Genomic DNA, 15,574 nt, shown 5'->3' on the forward strand with positions numbered 1-15,574 from the left:
TAAGAATAGATGCAAAACCAGCACAAAAAGATGCAAAGTGACTAAAAATAGATGCAAAACCACCACAAAAAGATGCCAAATTACTTTAATTAGATACAAAACCACCACAAAAAGATGCCAAATTACTTAAATTAGATACAAAACCAGCTTAAAAAGATGCAAAATGCCTAAAAAAAATATGCGAAACCACCACAAAAAGATTCAGAATGTCTAAAAATAGGTGCAAAACATTAACAAAGACAAACAAAAGAACTAAAAGTCGACTCTTTGAATCTGGGTGTCTTGTTCCTTTGTAGACAGAGAGGGGGGCCTCTTACAGGTCTGTGCCCAGGGACCCATTGTCTCAGAATACGTCCCTGCTCAGCAGAATTTTTCAGCCCACCTTTGTGTATTCTCATCTTATTGTATATTTCTTCTTTATTTATTGTTTTTCTCTCCACAAATAAAGAACTAGAGAAGTAAAGAGAGTGAGAGAAAGTACAACAGGCCCTGGTTTGTGTTTCTGTGAGTGTTTGTGCTGCAGAGTGCCATTAGAGCGGCCCCAGGCAGGAGGTTTATGGAAAATTACACCCAGCTAATCAGCCTAAATCACTGCAATAAAGAAGAAACATCCCCATTTCAGCCAATTGAGATGCTGCAGATTCACTGTTTACCAAAGTGAAATTCTGCAGTTGGGGGATTTTTTTTTTTACTGGCAAGGAAAGAAACAAATTTCAAGCGTCGGAGCCAAATCCCTGCCGTCTCCCGAACAGCAGGGAAAGCTGGACTCACCCACTTTAGATCTCTTCCTCCGTCATCTCTCTCTTTTTTTTTTTTAAGGTTAGACATCACAGACGGGCTGGGTAAACAGGAGCGTGCTTCTGCGCGGGACTTCTGGAGTTTTTGAAGTCCCAGAGATTTAAAAAAACGACTCCATACTCGCTCCTCTGGGACGGCGAAAGTGTGAAAATGTGCAGCTTTAATGTTTCTGGCTAATTGGTTGGTTATCCCTGTGCAGAGCGCGCGTTCATTAAAACTACAAAAATCATCATATTCAAGGAGTGGGTTTAGCAAAGCTGAGATGTGTGCGAGCAATGTGGGACACCAGAATGTGCTCGAGAGCCCCGCGGACGTCGTATGTGGGACGGTTCTCGTAAAGTCAGCGAAATAACTTTGCCAGCTGAGCTACAGACCTCCTCGCCCTTCTTACCCAAAGGCCTCCTGTGTCTTATCGTGTCTGCTGCACCAGTTACACTGAGCACAGCTGAAGGTTGCTGCCTCAGATGAAAAAAGAAGTGCAGCAGATTTGTATTCTGCCTGTTTTCAAAAGCGTCTCTTAACTTTTGATTATTCTAAGTTTTTCAACATTTTAAGAAATGCTCTTAATCGCTGGCAACACGGTGGTGCGGTGGTTAGCACTGTCGCCTCACAGCAAGAAGGTTCCAAGTTCGCATCCTCCAACTTCTGTGTGGAGTTTGCATGTTGTCCCCGTGTCTGCGTGGGTTTTCTCCGGGTTCTCCGGTTTCCTCCCACAGTCCAAAGACGTGCAGGTGTTCGGTTCATTGATGACTCTAAATCACCCGTAGGTGTGAATGGTTGTCTGTCTCTGTTCGTCTCTATGTATCCTGTGATAGACTGGCGTCCTGTCCAGGGTGTACCCCGCCTCACACGCAATGCCAGCTGGGATCGGCTCCAGCCTCCCGCGACCCCGAAAGGGACAAGCGGTTGAAGATGAATGAATGAACTCTTAATCGCTCTCTCGCTGGAGTTTGAGACGACAGGATGGACACCACTGTCATCTCTGTCAGCCAGCAGCCGGTTAGCTTAGCTTAGCATAAAGAGTGGAAACAGGTGGAAACAGCTAGCCTGGCTAGGTCCACATGCAACAAAATCAAATATTTTGAAGGTGTCGCTTTGGGCTCTGGGTCATCGTGACGCCATTTCTCACTATTTTCATTATTTTTACAATCAAACACTTAACGGAGGAATGTAGAAAACAACCAGGAGATGAATCCATGATGGAAATAATTAGGAAATAGTTCAAATGAGCTGAAGTAAACAGTCAAATCCAGCTTTTACACGAACACATGAGTAATATTAATAAATGAAATCTAAGTATAGAGTGGGATCAGTGTGGTTTAAGTGATTTTACTTGAGGATGAAAACACTTCTTCCCCCAAAGGTAACATGGAAATACTAAATAATGTACATTACAGCGGTGTTTAGGGTCAGATTGAGTATAAGATGGTGTAACTTCAGCCTGAACCTCTGAACCACACACCCACAGTCCACTTTCAGTCATTTTTGCACTTCCTTGTGGTCATTGTGTGATTGTTTTGCATCCATTTGTAGTCGTTTTGTCATCATTTTGTGGTGTTTTTAATCTATTTAAGTCATTTTGCACTTCATTCTAGTCATTTTGTGGTTGTTTTCATAATTGTTTTGCATCTCTGTGATTATTTTGCATGCTTCTGGTTGTTTGTAGTCATTATGTATATATTTTTGATTGATGTGTGTTAATCATGTATCATCTCTCTCTTTTTGCATCGCAGTAGTCACTTTGGGTCATTTGTACTTGTTTTGAGTAAATATGTGATAATTTTGTGGTGTTTTGCATCTATTTTTAGTCATTTAGTCATCATTTTGTGGTAATTTGAGTCTATTTTAGTCTTTTTGCACGTCATTGTGTTCATTTTGTGGTTGTTTTCATAATTGTTTTGCATCTCTGTGGTTATTTTGCATCTATCTGTAGTCGTTTTGTCTTTAATTTGTGGTGTTTTGCATCCATTTGTAGTAATTTTCTCATCATTTTGTTGTGTTTTGAATCTATTTTTAGTCATTTTGCATTTCATAGTCATTTTGTGGTTGTTTTTATGCTTGCTTTGCATCAATTGTGGTTGTTTTGCATGCTTCTGGTTGTTTGTAGACATCATTATGTGTATGTTTTTGATTGATGTGTGTCAATGATGTATCACTTCTTTGCTCATTTTGCATCTCAGTGGTCATTGTGTGATAGTTTGCATCTATTTTAGTCATCTTGTCATCATTGTGTGGTGTTTTGCATCTATTTTTAGTCATCTTGTCATCATTTTGTGGTGTTTTGCATCTATTTAAGTCATCTTGTCATCATTTTGTGGTGTTTTGCATCTATTTTTAGTCATGTTGTCATCATTTTGTGATGTTTTGCCTCTATTTTTAGTCATCTTGTCATCATTTTGTGGTGTTTTGCATCTATTTTTAGTCATCTTGTCATCATTTTGTGGTGTTTTGCATCTATTTTAGTCATCTTGTCATCATTGTGTGGTGTTTTGCATCTATTTTTAGTCATCTTGTCATCATTTTGTGGTGTTTTGCATCTATTTTTAGTCACCTTGTCATCATTTTGTGGTGTTTTGCATCTATTTTTAGTCATCCTGTCATCATTGTGTGGTGTTTTGCATCTATTTTTAGTCATCTTGTCATCATTTTGTGGTGTTTTGCATCTATTTTTAGTCACCTTGTCATCATTTTGTGGTGTTTTGCATCTATTTTTAGTCATCTTGTCATCATTTTGTGATGTTTTGCATCTATTTTTAGTCATCTTGTCATCATTTTGGGGTGATTTGCAACTAGTTTTAGTCATGTTGCACTTCCTTGTAATCATTTTCCGGTTGTTTTTATAATTGTTTGGCATCTACTGTACGTTTATTTTTTGCGTGCTTATGGTTGTTTGTAGTTATTGTGTGAATGAGTCATTTAGCATCTCTTTGTGCTCATTTTGCATCTCTGTAGTCATCCATAGTTGTTTTGAGTGTTAGTGGTCATTTAGCATCTATTTGTGTTTGATTGTTTTGTTATTTTTGCACAACCCATCCATGCATTCAGCATGAAAAAAGCATAAAATAGAACTACTCCTCTGAAGTTATCTTAGTTGACGAAGACCAAACGGACTGATTAGTGGACTAATGGACTAAAATGTGGCAGTTCTACATCCAATCATCATGACTCATGCAATTAAGTATGTGATTTGTATTTCTTAGTTGCAGACAGCTGGGACCGGACTGGAGCGTCCTGTGTCAGGGAAGGAAAAGCATTTCTGAGGGAACCAGAGTCACAACCCATGCAGCAGCCCTTACCGGTGAAAGCAGAGAGGGAGGCAGAGAGGGAGGCGGGGGAGAAGGCACTGTGGGCCCTGGTCAGTCTGGGCTGGCTGTGGCTGCAGGACACACATCAGGACAGGCAGGAGAAGAAGAACATGAGAAGAGAGTTAGAGTGCAGAGAAGAAGAAGAAGAAGAAGGAGAAGAAGAAGAAGAAGAAGAAGAAGAAGAAGAAGAAGAAGAAGAAGAAGAAGAAGAAGAAGGAGAAGCATTAGTTGCTGCAGATGTTCAGAAAATTAGCTTTTTCTTCAGTATGAGCGCGGTTTTGGATCCTGCAGCTTTTTTTTTTTTTTACTTTTTCTGTTTGATGCTCTCGGCTCGTGCAGTGAAGACTTGTGAAGCTATGTTTTTTTAATCACAGCCTTCCTTCAGCGTGCTGCTGTGAATAATGACTAAGCAGTGAGAAGAACAGAGAGTGACAAGAGTCAAAAGTTTCAACAATCTCTGCATCTAATAACGTGCAGCATTTCAAATCAAACCAAAAGGTTTAGGGATCTCTGAGAGAAGGAAGATAAAGAGTTCATTTCAGACATTAAAGTCCAGCAGAAACCTGATAATGAATCAACATGTGTGGACTCCCAAAACAGTGTGGTGCTTATTTTTAAAATGTTGAACTGCTTTACTGCACATCACATCTGATCAGATAGTTTATTTTGCATGAGAAATCTCTGAAAACACCTTATTTCACTTTGAGGACTGAGAGTTCTCATTAAAACATTAAGAAAGTTATAAAGTGACACTGTGCAGAAATACTGCTCGTGTTTCTGGTGCAACACTGCTGATTGGTTCACATCTTGGCCTTAATTGGCCCCTGGAATGATGGTCCATGTGTCATCCATGCAGTGAGAAATACTAAGATTACACCTGAAGAGTGTTTGGGGCCGTGTGGAGCTGCTCACCTGTCTGCGTCCTGCTCAGCTCCAGCGTTGCTCGCCATGTCCACCAGACTCCCGGCAGAAGACACCGAGTAGGTCACTGAGGGCCTCTTGTCCAGCAGGTGATTGGAGCCGCTGCAGCTTTTAGTCCGGAACAGTTTACTCAGGCGGATCTTTAACGAGCCCTTTTTGGACTTCCCCGGAACTTTGAGCGTCTTCTCCCCAGCCGCGGCCCATCCTGTGGGAGTCCGCGGCGCACTGGCGCACCGCTCCGGCCGCCGTCTGGGGGTCGACCCCTGGCTCGGGTTCGGGCTCGTGGCCCACGGTGAGCTCTGGACAGGTGTAGGTGACGGTGACGTGGCTGAGACCTGGGTGACGGCCTCTGGATCTCCGGAGCTTACCTGCGAGAGCCGCCCGGCCAGGTTCCCGTGGAGGCTGCACACCTGCGCGCCCAGGTGCGCTGATGGCGCCGCCTCGGTCGCCGCCGGGGCCATCCCCTCCACCTGCCTCCTCAGCTCCGCTTGGAAGGTGCTGATGGAAAAAGCCCCGGACATTTTCTGAACTATTTCCCTTTTCCTGTTGAGTAAAAACTCGCGGCGTCCGTTCTCGTCATCCGGCTCCCCCTCCGGACACTCGTCCATGCCCAGGCCGGCGACATCCCCGCTCCCCAGCCCCTCCAAGACCAACAGAGCATCGCTGGTCTCTGTCGGGTCATCCCCGGGCTCTACTCCCCCTCCTGCCGGCCTGTGCGCGCCCTGACACGAACACTGCGGGAGCTCTCCTGCTTTGAGCAGCATCTTGGGCACCGCACCGACCCCTAGCTCCCCGAACCGCCGGGCCAGCTCGAACACGGCTCCCTCTCTGTCCCTGGAGGCGCATCCCCATTTAGAGTCAATCACGGTGAGAGGGTTGGATCTCTCCGACAACAAGGGCCACTCGGGCGGGGTAGTGATAAGTCGGTGCCGGCGGCATAGCTCCGCAGCTCCCTGCATCTCCGCGGTCACAGAGACCGGCGGATGCGCTCCCCATGTCCGGTCCAGCAGGTTCTGCTGCTGCTGCTGAACGTCTCCGGGAGTCAGAGTGTTGTTATTGACAGCCGGGCCGGAGCAGCCGGACCCCGGGCTCTGGTCCAAACCCAGAGCATCCCTCGGCTGATTCCGACGGTCTAATTCTAAAATCCCTTCTCCGTTCCGCATTATGTTGGAGAAGACGAGCAGCTGAGGCCGTAGGCCGGGGCTGGGAGCGAAGTCAAATCCCTGGGCCTCCATGGGGCTCTGCGGCGGTGCAGGCGCGGACAGCGGGGCTCGGTTCTCCGTCACCCCGGTGTCAGGTGCAGCCGTGCCCTCGCCGCTCGGCTGGGCTTTGTTCAGGCGGCCGCCGGGATGCTCGAGGCCCGCCGTCGGATCTCGGCTGATATCCAAACCCGCTTTGACGCCGCTGTGAGCCAGGACCTCCTTCCCCAGCCCCGCCACCACCACTCCTCCTCCCGGCGGCAGATTCCCGTTTTCCGCGTCCAGGCGGTCATCCTCGGCCGCGGAAACCAGGCGCATCAACACGAAATCGGGCGACATATCTTGCGCGTTGTTCATAATTATTCCTCTGGATCGCGGAAACGAGAATGATTAGGGCGATCGTGCTCTTCACATAGCTAACCGCGGAGATCTCTCTTCCTATAATAAAGGGCCGAGCCGCCGCTGCCTCCCATAAATAGGCGATGAGCGAAAATGCCAAAAAACATATCAGGCGATTTTTTCATCCTCCTCCTTGTACGACAGCGCAGCATCCATCTGTCAAATATCGGGGAGATGGGTGCAGTTCGCTCCCGGCAGCAGGCGGACCCCTGGGTCACACATGCGGTCTGATTTGAGTCGAATAAAAGCCCGAAGAGTCTCCGGTCAGTGACCACAGTCTGCCTCTGTGTTCCCAGCCAGGCCCCACCCGCTCCTCCTCCGCTCAGCCCATAACACCACTTTATGAGCACCGATGATGGGAACTATAAATTAGTCTGTGGCGTTTTTAATATCACAGGCTATACCTGATTCAGCCCCGCACCCGAACAGCTGATTTTTGTTTTCATTATTTTTAAAAACTGGACAAAGATGAAATGGTAATAAATAAAGACAGGATTCATCTTTCAGTGGTCCAATGATATTCACCCAAGGATCAACAGAAGAGTCTCTGTGCAGCTGCAGGTTTTAGGGGTTTTATCTGCACCTCTTTATATCCATGCATTTGTTTTATTCTTTTACCTGCATCTCTTTATATCTATGCATGTATTTTATTCTTTTTGCAAACAAATATCAGTGGAAAAATATAAATATAAATATTTTTTTCAACCACAACATCTCCTTCTTTAATATAAAGATGCAATTCAAAGATGCACAGCAGAATATTTGGTGAAATCAATGTTTTAGTTTAAATTGTGCAGTAAAAAAAATACATATATTAAAGTGGCACTCCCCTGATGATGTCATAGTGATGTCATCAGGGTTGTTGGGGGTTTTTTGTTGCTGTGAACTAGTAGCCTCGTGAGACCCTCCTGATTTCTAAGCTCCATTGTATTTTAAGTGTGACGAAACGAGAAGCAACTGTTCAGTGTAAACAACATGGCGGCTTCCGAGGATGAGAATATGGAACACGCCTGAAATTGGGCCTTTTATCCGTAAATGTGCGTTAGACAAACGGCAAATATCCTTTACCGACATGTTGTGTACATTCTGAGCTTTGCCTCGAGCTGTTAGTACTTGATCTGATTGGTTGAATTGACCCGTATGTTGGTGATGGACAGGTGGTTTATCCAATCAGCAATCAGTATTTTCGCCCCTACCCAAAATACTTACAAAAGACGGTTCCCATTGGTTCTCATGATTCTCATTTGATCTGCAAATCCATCTGGGAGAGTCAGGTAAGGAAATTAGGATTCATTTGCAAACTGGAAAAAATGCTGAAGCGGCCGGCAGCGGTCCAGATGAGAATCGAGTTCTCCGCCGTAAAAAAAACGTCACACATACGACCACCTTGTCAACGTTCTGGAAAGGCACGTCCAACGATGATGCTTCAGGACCGAGGCTGAAACAAAGCGGTTCTTTGGTATGAACGAAGGGACTCGAGTTTCACTTGAGAGACACATTTTTAGTATCGTTGTGCCCCAAACGATATGTTGTGCCCACTAATGCTGCTGAAAATAACACCAAACCTTTGCAGTAGCATGAGAAGAGTCCTGACACATAAAACAAAAGAACCAATGGGCTCCTTCCTTTACGATTGACCTTGTTAATCCACTTGAATGGACTTTACTATGAGAGGAGCTGGTACCTGGGCCAGTAGGTAAGTCTTTAAAACACTCTTTTAATAAACTCCGGGTTCACTAACTACATTGTTGGTGCTTTGTTTTCTGTGTAAGGACTCTTCTCATGCTACTGCAGAGGTTTGGTGTTATTTTGAGCAGAATTAGTGGTTAAAAAAGCTGTTTTAATGCCTTCACCATACTTGCCAGAGCTAATCAGTGTTAGTAAAAAACTAACCAGCTGTTAGCAACTTATTTGATGTGTGGAAAAAGACCACGGTATGATTTTACGCCAGAATTTCAGTTTAAGTCCTGTAATGTCTGTGCCATGGACGTATTAAAAGAAATGGATACAGCATCGGAGCTCAAGCCTTGTTCACTCAGCAGTGCATAAAGTCCAACAACTGAGTCTAAAAAGAAAACCCCCAGATGATCGGCACTGATTCCACAAGTGCTCCGGCGAACTTGAATGGGGATTAAACTAATTCTTACCTTTCTGACATTTTGACACTTTTCTTTTGTAATCTTAAAATGCTCCTCATAAGCTTATGACGGGCGTAACTCATCAATATTCAATTCTCATATTTTTCTGATAAAAGTTGTTGTTTATAATTGATGTCTTTTAAGTAAATAGTATCATAACATTAAAAAAATTAAAGCTGTGAGCAGCGATGAGCAGGCCCTCGCAACCGTTGCTCGTCGGGGGAGCCAGACGTCAGACACTGCACCAAGGGCGAGGGGCCACAGGCGATCCATTGCAACTTTTGCACCACTTCCCGCGTCCTCTGTGTGGCGCTAGAGAGCACCTACTGTTCATGCTTCACTTTGCGGTAGATCAAATGAATATCACACATTGAACATTTGAATCTATAGGAGGAACAGAAGAAGCATGAATGGATTACTGAACGGGCCTACGGGGCACAGGTCCTGGGGCCCTGACTCATAAAATGTTAATTATATATTTCATGCACAGAGACTGCTTATGTACAGGGCCCTGGATTTGATGCTACACCCCTTGGTCAGGCACAGGTTAAAAGTGTCAGTTAAAGAGTCTGTGGTGTGTTTTCAGTGTAACAGCAGTTTTTGGCATCCTGCAGTTGCTGTCACTGAAGGGAAAGTGCTGCAAAGCACTCGTGAAAGCATGAAACTGGCACTGCAGATGTAGAACAGGCAGTGAAATTCAGTCACAACGATACAAAGAAAGCGTCCGAAGTACGACTCAAGTGGTATTATAAGACAGGACTGGACGTGGCTAGCTGGTTAGCATGCTAATTTCAGTAGATAACTCTCCAACACAACACACAACGTCAATACTTCTTCACACTCAAATGTTTTAAACTAAAAAAATCTGGTCATTTATAACACATTGCACCTGTGACAGTATTTGCATATACTTTTAAAAAACATACAATTCAAAACTGGCGTGGACGGGGGGGCATATGCGCTATAGTCCCCTCTAGGAGCTAAAATGCGTGCTAAAGTGCCCTCTAGGAGCTAAAACGTGTGTTAAAGTGTACTCTAGGAGCCAAAACGTGTGTTAAAGTGTCTTCTAGGAGCCAAAACGTGTGTTAAAGTGCCCTCTAGGAGCCAAAACGTGTGTTAAAGTTTTCTCTAGGACCCAAAACGTGTGTTAAAGTGCCCTCTTGGGGCGGCAGTAGCTCAGTCCATAGGTGACTTGGCTGGGAACCGTAGGGTCGCTGGTTCAAGTCCCTGTGTGGACCATGTATGGAGTGTGGACTGGTGGCTGGAGAGGTGCCAGTTCATCTCCTGGGCACTGCCGAGGTGCTGTTGTGCAAGGCACCGAACCCCCAACTGCTCGGGGCGCCGGTCACTGGCAGCCCCCTCGCTCTAACATCTCTCCTTAATTGCATGTGTATAGGTCCTGGTTGTGCATGTGTGTATTTCAGGCCTATGTGTGTAACATGTATGATAATAAGAGTGAAAATTGAATTTCCCTGTGTGGGATAGAAATAAAGTAATTCTTCTTCTTCTTCTAGCGTGTGTTAAAGTGTTCTCTAGGAGCCAAAACGTGTGTTAAAGTGCCCTCTAGGACTCAAAACTGTGCTTAGTGTCCTCTTCAGTGGAGAGGACGCGCTATTTGTGCCCTTCAAAAAGTCTTTGCACGCCACTGCAATTCAACACTACAAACCGCGCCACAGTAACATCTTCAGTGCAGGACTTTTACCTGTAGTGGAGCCTTTTTACAGTGTGGTATTAGTACTTTGACACCGGCTTCTTTAATGTGTCAGGAACTATTTTATAGCTCACCTTTAATGAGGTGTTGGGAGTAGGAGTGGTTTTCTCTGGCTTTCTCCCAGATATCCGAATGAGTTAAGACACGTTTATTAAGTCCTCCCTCAGAGGACTGTCACTCTTTCAACCTCAGTGATCTCACACTCGTTCCTGGAGAGGATCCTCATTAATACTGTGTTAACAATCTCATCTCTCAATCTAACAAAACAGCCACAAAATATATCACAAGATGTCCGTCACACAGGTTAAACACATTAGTTTGTAACCAGGTGAAAAGACCAAGTGTGTGTCTGCATTTTAGTGGTTAACAGGACGTGAAAATGAACTTGATTGGAGGAAAAGGATAGAAAAATGAAAGATGATCACAACAGAATCATAGAAAAGCAGATATGTAAAATGAAAAAGAACAATTGGAAAGGAAGATGTTTAAATGCAGTAAACAAAAATGTAAAAGAAATGTTGATAAGCAGATTCCAGGTGTCGCCAAATGACCCCTGTCTCGTCACACAGATCTCGAACCGGTGTAGACAAACCTGATTAAATGCAAACAATGCAAACTTCGATGGGGCAAAGTTTCCCTGTGATTCATCCAGTAGTTGATGAGATATATTTTAGTCTGGACCAAAGTGGTTGACGACCAACCGATCCATAGAGTCCTGGGGCTAAAAACTAATAAAGCAACATACTGTGAAAACACAGCAAAAGAGTAAAGGGATAGTTCACACAAAACAATATGAATTGTATAGCACTCACCTCCTGAAGCTCTCAATGGTCCCAGGAAAGGTTCTCTATTGAATAACATTAAAGTGTAATTAAATAAAAAATGATCCGATGGTCTTTTCCAGCACATCAAATAAGCCATCGAGACAGTTTTTTTCGTGAATGAACTATTAACTGGAAATCCGAGAGAGTCGCTAACAGCCGGACGTGGCTAACACTGATTAGCTCGGGGCAGTATGCTGAAGGCATTAAAACGTCTTTTTTAACCACTAAAGCTGCTCAAACTAACAGCAAACCTCTGCAGTACATGAGAAGACGATTTTGCATGATTTAGTAACGGAATTACACTTTAAGCAAAGTGAAGCGCCTGAAATATGAATCAGTGCAAACAGACCTCCAAACGAAAGACAGCAAAAACGGTAGAAAACGTGCAAAAAAGCTTCTAAAACTTCCTGTGAAGCATCATCCCAGTGTCTCCTATCCATCCGTGGACTTGTGTAAATCCAAACACAACTATTTTTGCAAAACAATAAACTTTTCCACGAATAAATGAAAAATGCTCGCATGTGAATATTCATACTGGCAGGTAACAGTTAAACAGTTTAGGGTTTTTATTGGGAATGGAAAGAACGGAAGAAGCATTAATGGATTAATGAACAGGCCCAGGGGTCCATAAGGTCAGGACCCCTGAATCATAAAATGCTGCTGAAAAAGGGAAGCAAAACAACCACGACTAGATTCTAAATGACTGTAAATAGACACAAAGCAACCACACAGAGACAAAAAATTATTCAAAATAGATGTAAAATGACCACAGAGAGAAACAAATGATGATATAGAAACGTAAAATGACTAAAAATAGATTCAAAACCACCACAAAAAGATGCAAAGTGACTAAAAATAGATGCAAAATCACCATAAAAAGATGCAAAATGACTAAAAATAGATGCAAAACCACCACAAAAGATGCAAAATGATTAAAATAGATGCAAAACCACCACAGAAAGATGCAAAATAACTTAAACTAGATGCAAACCACCACAAAAAGATGCAAAACCACCTAAAAAAAGAGGCAAAATGATTAAAAATAGATGCAGAACCACCACAAAAAGATGCAAAATGACTAAAAATAGAAGCAAACCACCACAAATAGATGCAAAACCACCACAAAAAGATGCAAAATGTGTAAAAATAAATGCAAAGCAGTTACAAAGACATACAAAACAACTAAAAATTAGTACAAAGAGAAACAAAAAGCTAAGAAAAAAGACTAAAAGTCAACTCTTTGAATGTGGGTGTCTTGTTCCTATGTAGACAGAGTGGAGGGGGCTCTTACATGTCTGTGTCCAGGGGCCAATTGGCTCAGAATACAACGTTTTATAATCTTCATCCCTTCATTCATGGTGAGAAACTCAGAAAAAGCGACTTTATTATGAAAGAAATCACTGCGTTAAAGTCGCTTTCTGTGTGAAAGTACGAGTCCTTTAATATTATTTAATAAACTCTCAAATAAGAGGACTTGGGTTTGATTTTCTTTGTTAGAGGGCCCTCTGGTGGCTGCAGGGCCGTGAGAGTGTGACGCTCACACAGCAGCGTACACATCCAGTGACTCTGAACTGTCAACAACAACAACAGCAAGCTGGGTGCTGCATTAATGTGGTGTGGCAGGCAGATGGCGCTGCAGGTCATCCAGCAGTGATGGATGATGCTGCTGCTGGATACAGATAATGGTGAGAGAGAGGATGAAGGGCCATTAATCCTTACTCCGTGTGTGTGTGTGTGTGTGTGTGTGTGTGTGTGTGTGTGTGTGTGTGTGTGTGTGTGTGTGTGTGTGTGTGTGTGTGTGTGTGTGTGTGTGTGTGTGTGTGTGTGTGTGTGTGTGTGTGTGTGTGTGTGTGTGTGTGTGTGTGTGTGTGTGTGTGTGTTTGTACCTGAGGTTCATGTGGAGTTAGTAATCAAACTAACGACCTGCCCTGAAGCTGAATATTGATGTGATGCAGCCTGGAGGTCAGAGGTCAGGAGCACGCCGCATTAACATCACACCGCAGTTTTATTGTTTTTGTGCCGTCGTGTTTTATGTTTCTTTGATTTTGTCTCGCCGTATGCATCCGATCAGACCTTCTCATCTGTCATATGGATGCAATACCGCCACAAAAACATAAAAAACTACAAACTGCACAAAATGACCAAAAAGAAGCATAAAATGACTTAAAATACATGCAAAACGACAACAAAACCACAACAAATAGATCCAAAATTACTACAGAGATACAAAACTACAACTCAGAGACGCAAAATGACAGCAAAGATACACAAAACAACCACTAAACAACCACGAGGAGGTGCAAGACTACTAATAATAGATGCAAAATGACTACAAAGACATAAAACTACTAAAAAAAGATGCAAAACCACCGTTAAAGATGCAATACATGATGTAATAAGAAGAAGAATTACTTTATTTATCCCGCACGGGGAAATTTAATTTTTTTCACTCTTATTATTATACATACATACACACACAGGCCCGAAATACACACATGCACAAACAGGGCCTATACATGCAATTAGGGAGAGATGTTAGAGCGAGGGGGCTGCCAGTGACCAGCGCCCCGAGCAGTTGGGGGTTCGGTGCCTTGCTCAACAGCACCTCGGCAGTGCCCAGGAGATGAACTGGCACCTCTCCAGCCACCAGTCCACACTCCATACATGGTCCTCACGGGGACTTGAACCAGCGACCCTATGGTTCCCAGCCAAGTCACCTATGGACTGAACTACTGCCGCCCAAGGGACGCATAGCAATAAAAGATGCAAAATGAAAACAACTACAAAACAACCAAGAGGAAGATTAGGACTACTAAAAAATGGATGCAAAATTACTACAAAGACACAAAACTACAACACAAAGATGCAAACTGACAGCAAAGACAAACACAAAGACACAAAGCTACTACAAATAGATGCAAAACCACCATAAAGATGCAATAAATGATATAATAATGGATGCATAACAATCAAAAATGCAAAACAACTACAAAACAACCACGCGGAGGTGCATGTCTACTGATAATAGATGCAAAATGATCACAAAGATAATTAATACAAAGACATAAAACGACTAAATATAGATGCAAAACCACCATAAATAATGCAATAAAAATGATGCATAACAATCAGAGAGATGCATAATGACAGCAAAGACACACAAAACAACCACAGAATGACCACGAGGAGGTGCAGGACTACTGATAATAGATTTAAAATGACCATAAACCCACATATAACAACTATGAATGATCCAAAATCACCAGAAAAAGCAGAAATTATGACCCAAAAAATGCAACACAGATGCTTAGATAAGACACAAACCAGGAAGTGCTAAAAGAAAGTTATCAAAAAAGGAAAACCTGCTGTATGCCTTTATGTTTTTTTAATATTTTTTGCGCCTGCCTATGACATCATCTCATCTCATCTCATCTCATCTCATCTTCAGCCTCTTATTCGGGGTCGGGTCGCGGGGGCAGCAGCTCCAGCAGGGGACCCCAAACTTCCCTTTCCCGGGCAACATTAACCAGCTCTAACTGGGGGATCCTGAGGCGTCTCCAGGCCAGTGTGGAGATCTAATCTCTCCACCTGGTCCTGGGTCTTCCCCGAGGCCTCCTCCCAGCTGGACGTGCCTGGTACACCTCCCTTTGGGCTCTAATTTTGAAATTACATCATGTTTTTTTTATTCACCACAATGAACTTATTGTTTTGTTTTATCCACGATAAAACAAAAGGCTTATTGATCCACCCCTAACGTGTACATTATTATTCCACTGATGCCCTTATTTTGTCTCATAGACGTGATAAATGAGAGCCTGTTAAGGCCTCCTAAATGCGTAACTTGGTCTCATGTGTTCGGTTCATGTTCTCACCAACAAACGCGTAAAACGCAAACGTATTTATCGGCCTTCAAGATTTTTACAGGTCAAATGTGACTTGGATCCAGATGGTTTGTGGGTCACCAGGGGAAAAAAGTTTAGGGAATACTATTTACAGAAAATAAATCAGACATTGTCTCCATGACAACAACAAAACAAGTCTGTATAATAATAGCAATACTTCCATTCCTGTCCCTGTTTTTCTCCATTCTTCATTTAGCTTTTTGGAAACAAGATCTATCCTCCGGTCCCCTCCACCTTTGAAATCAAAGCCCCCCCCCTGTGTATGGGAGTATATTATGTCACCACTGCAACAGCACTTTTGGTGTTTCATGAGTCGACGTGCGCGACAGTGACACACAATAAATAATAAATACAAATAGAGAAGCTCAGGGAGACGA

General features: G+C 43.4%; 1 protein-coding gene across 1 annotated transcript in view; it reads right to left on the reverse strand.

Annotated features, from left to right (window-relative positions):
- Positions 1 to 6,580, reverse strand: part of socs7 (suppressor of cytokine signaling 7) — a gene marked incomplete at both ends in the record, with an annotated part of 19,311 nt that extends 12,731 nt beyond the window's left edge. Inside the window, 2 exons of the mRNA XM_083930419.1 lie at positions 4,095 to 4,174; positions 5,016 to 6,580. Coding sequence (XP_083786545.1) covers positions 4,095 to 4,174; positions 5,016 to 6,580 — 1,645 coding nt within the window. The remainder of the gene's footprint in view (positions 1 to 4,094; positions 4,175 to 5,015) is intronic.
- Between the last annotated feature and the right edge of the window lie 8,994 nt (positions 6,581 to 15,574).

The sequence above is a fragment of the Echiichthys vipera genome (assembly GCF_963691815.1).
Source record: "Echiichthys vipera genome assembly, chromosome: 2".
NCBI classification, from domain to species: Eukaryota; Metazoa; Chordata; class Actinopteri; order Perciformes; family Trachinidae; genus Echiichthys; species Echiichthys vipera.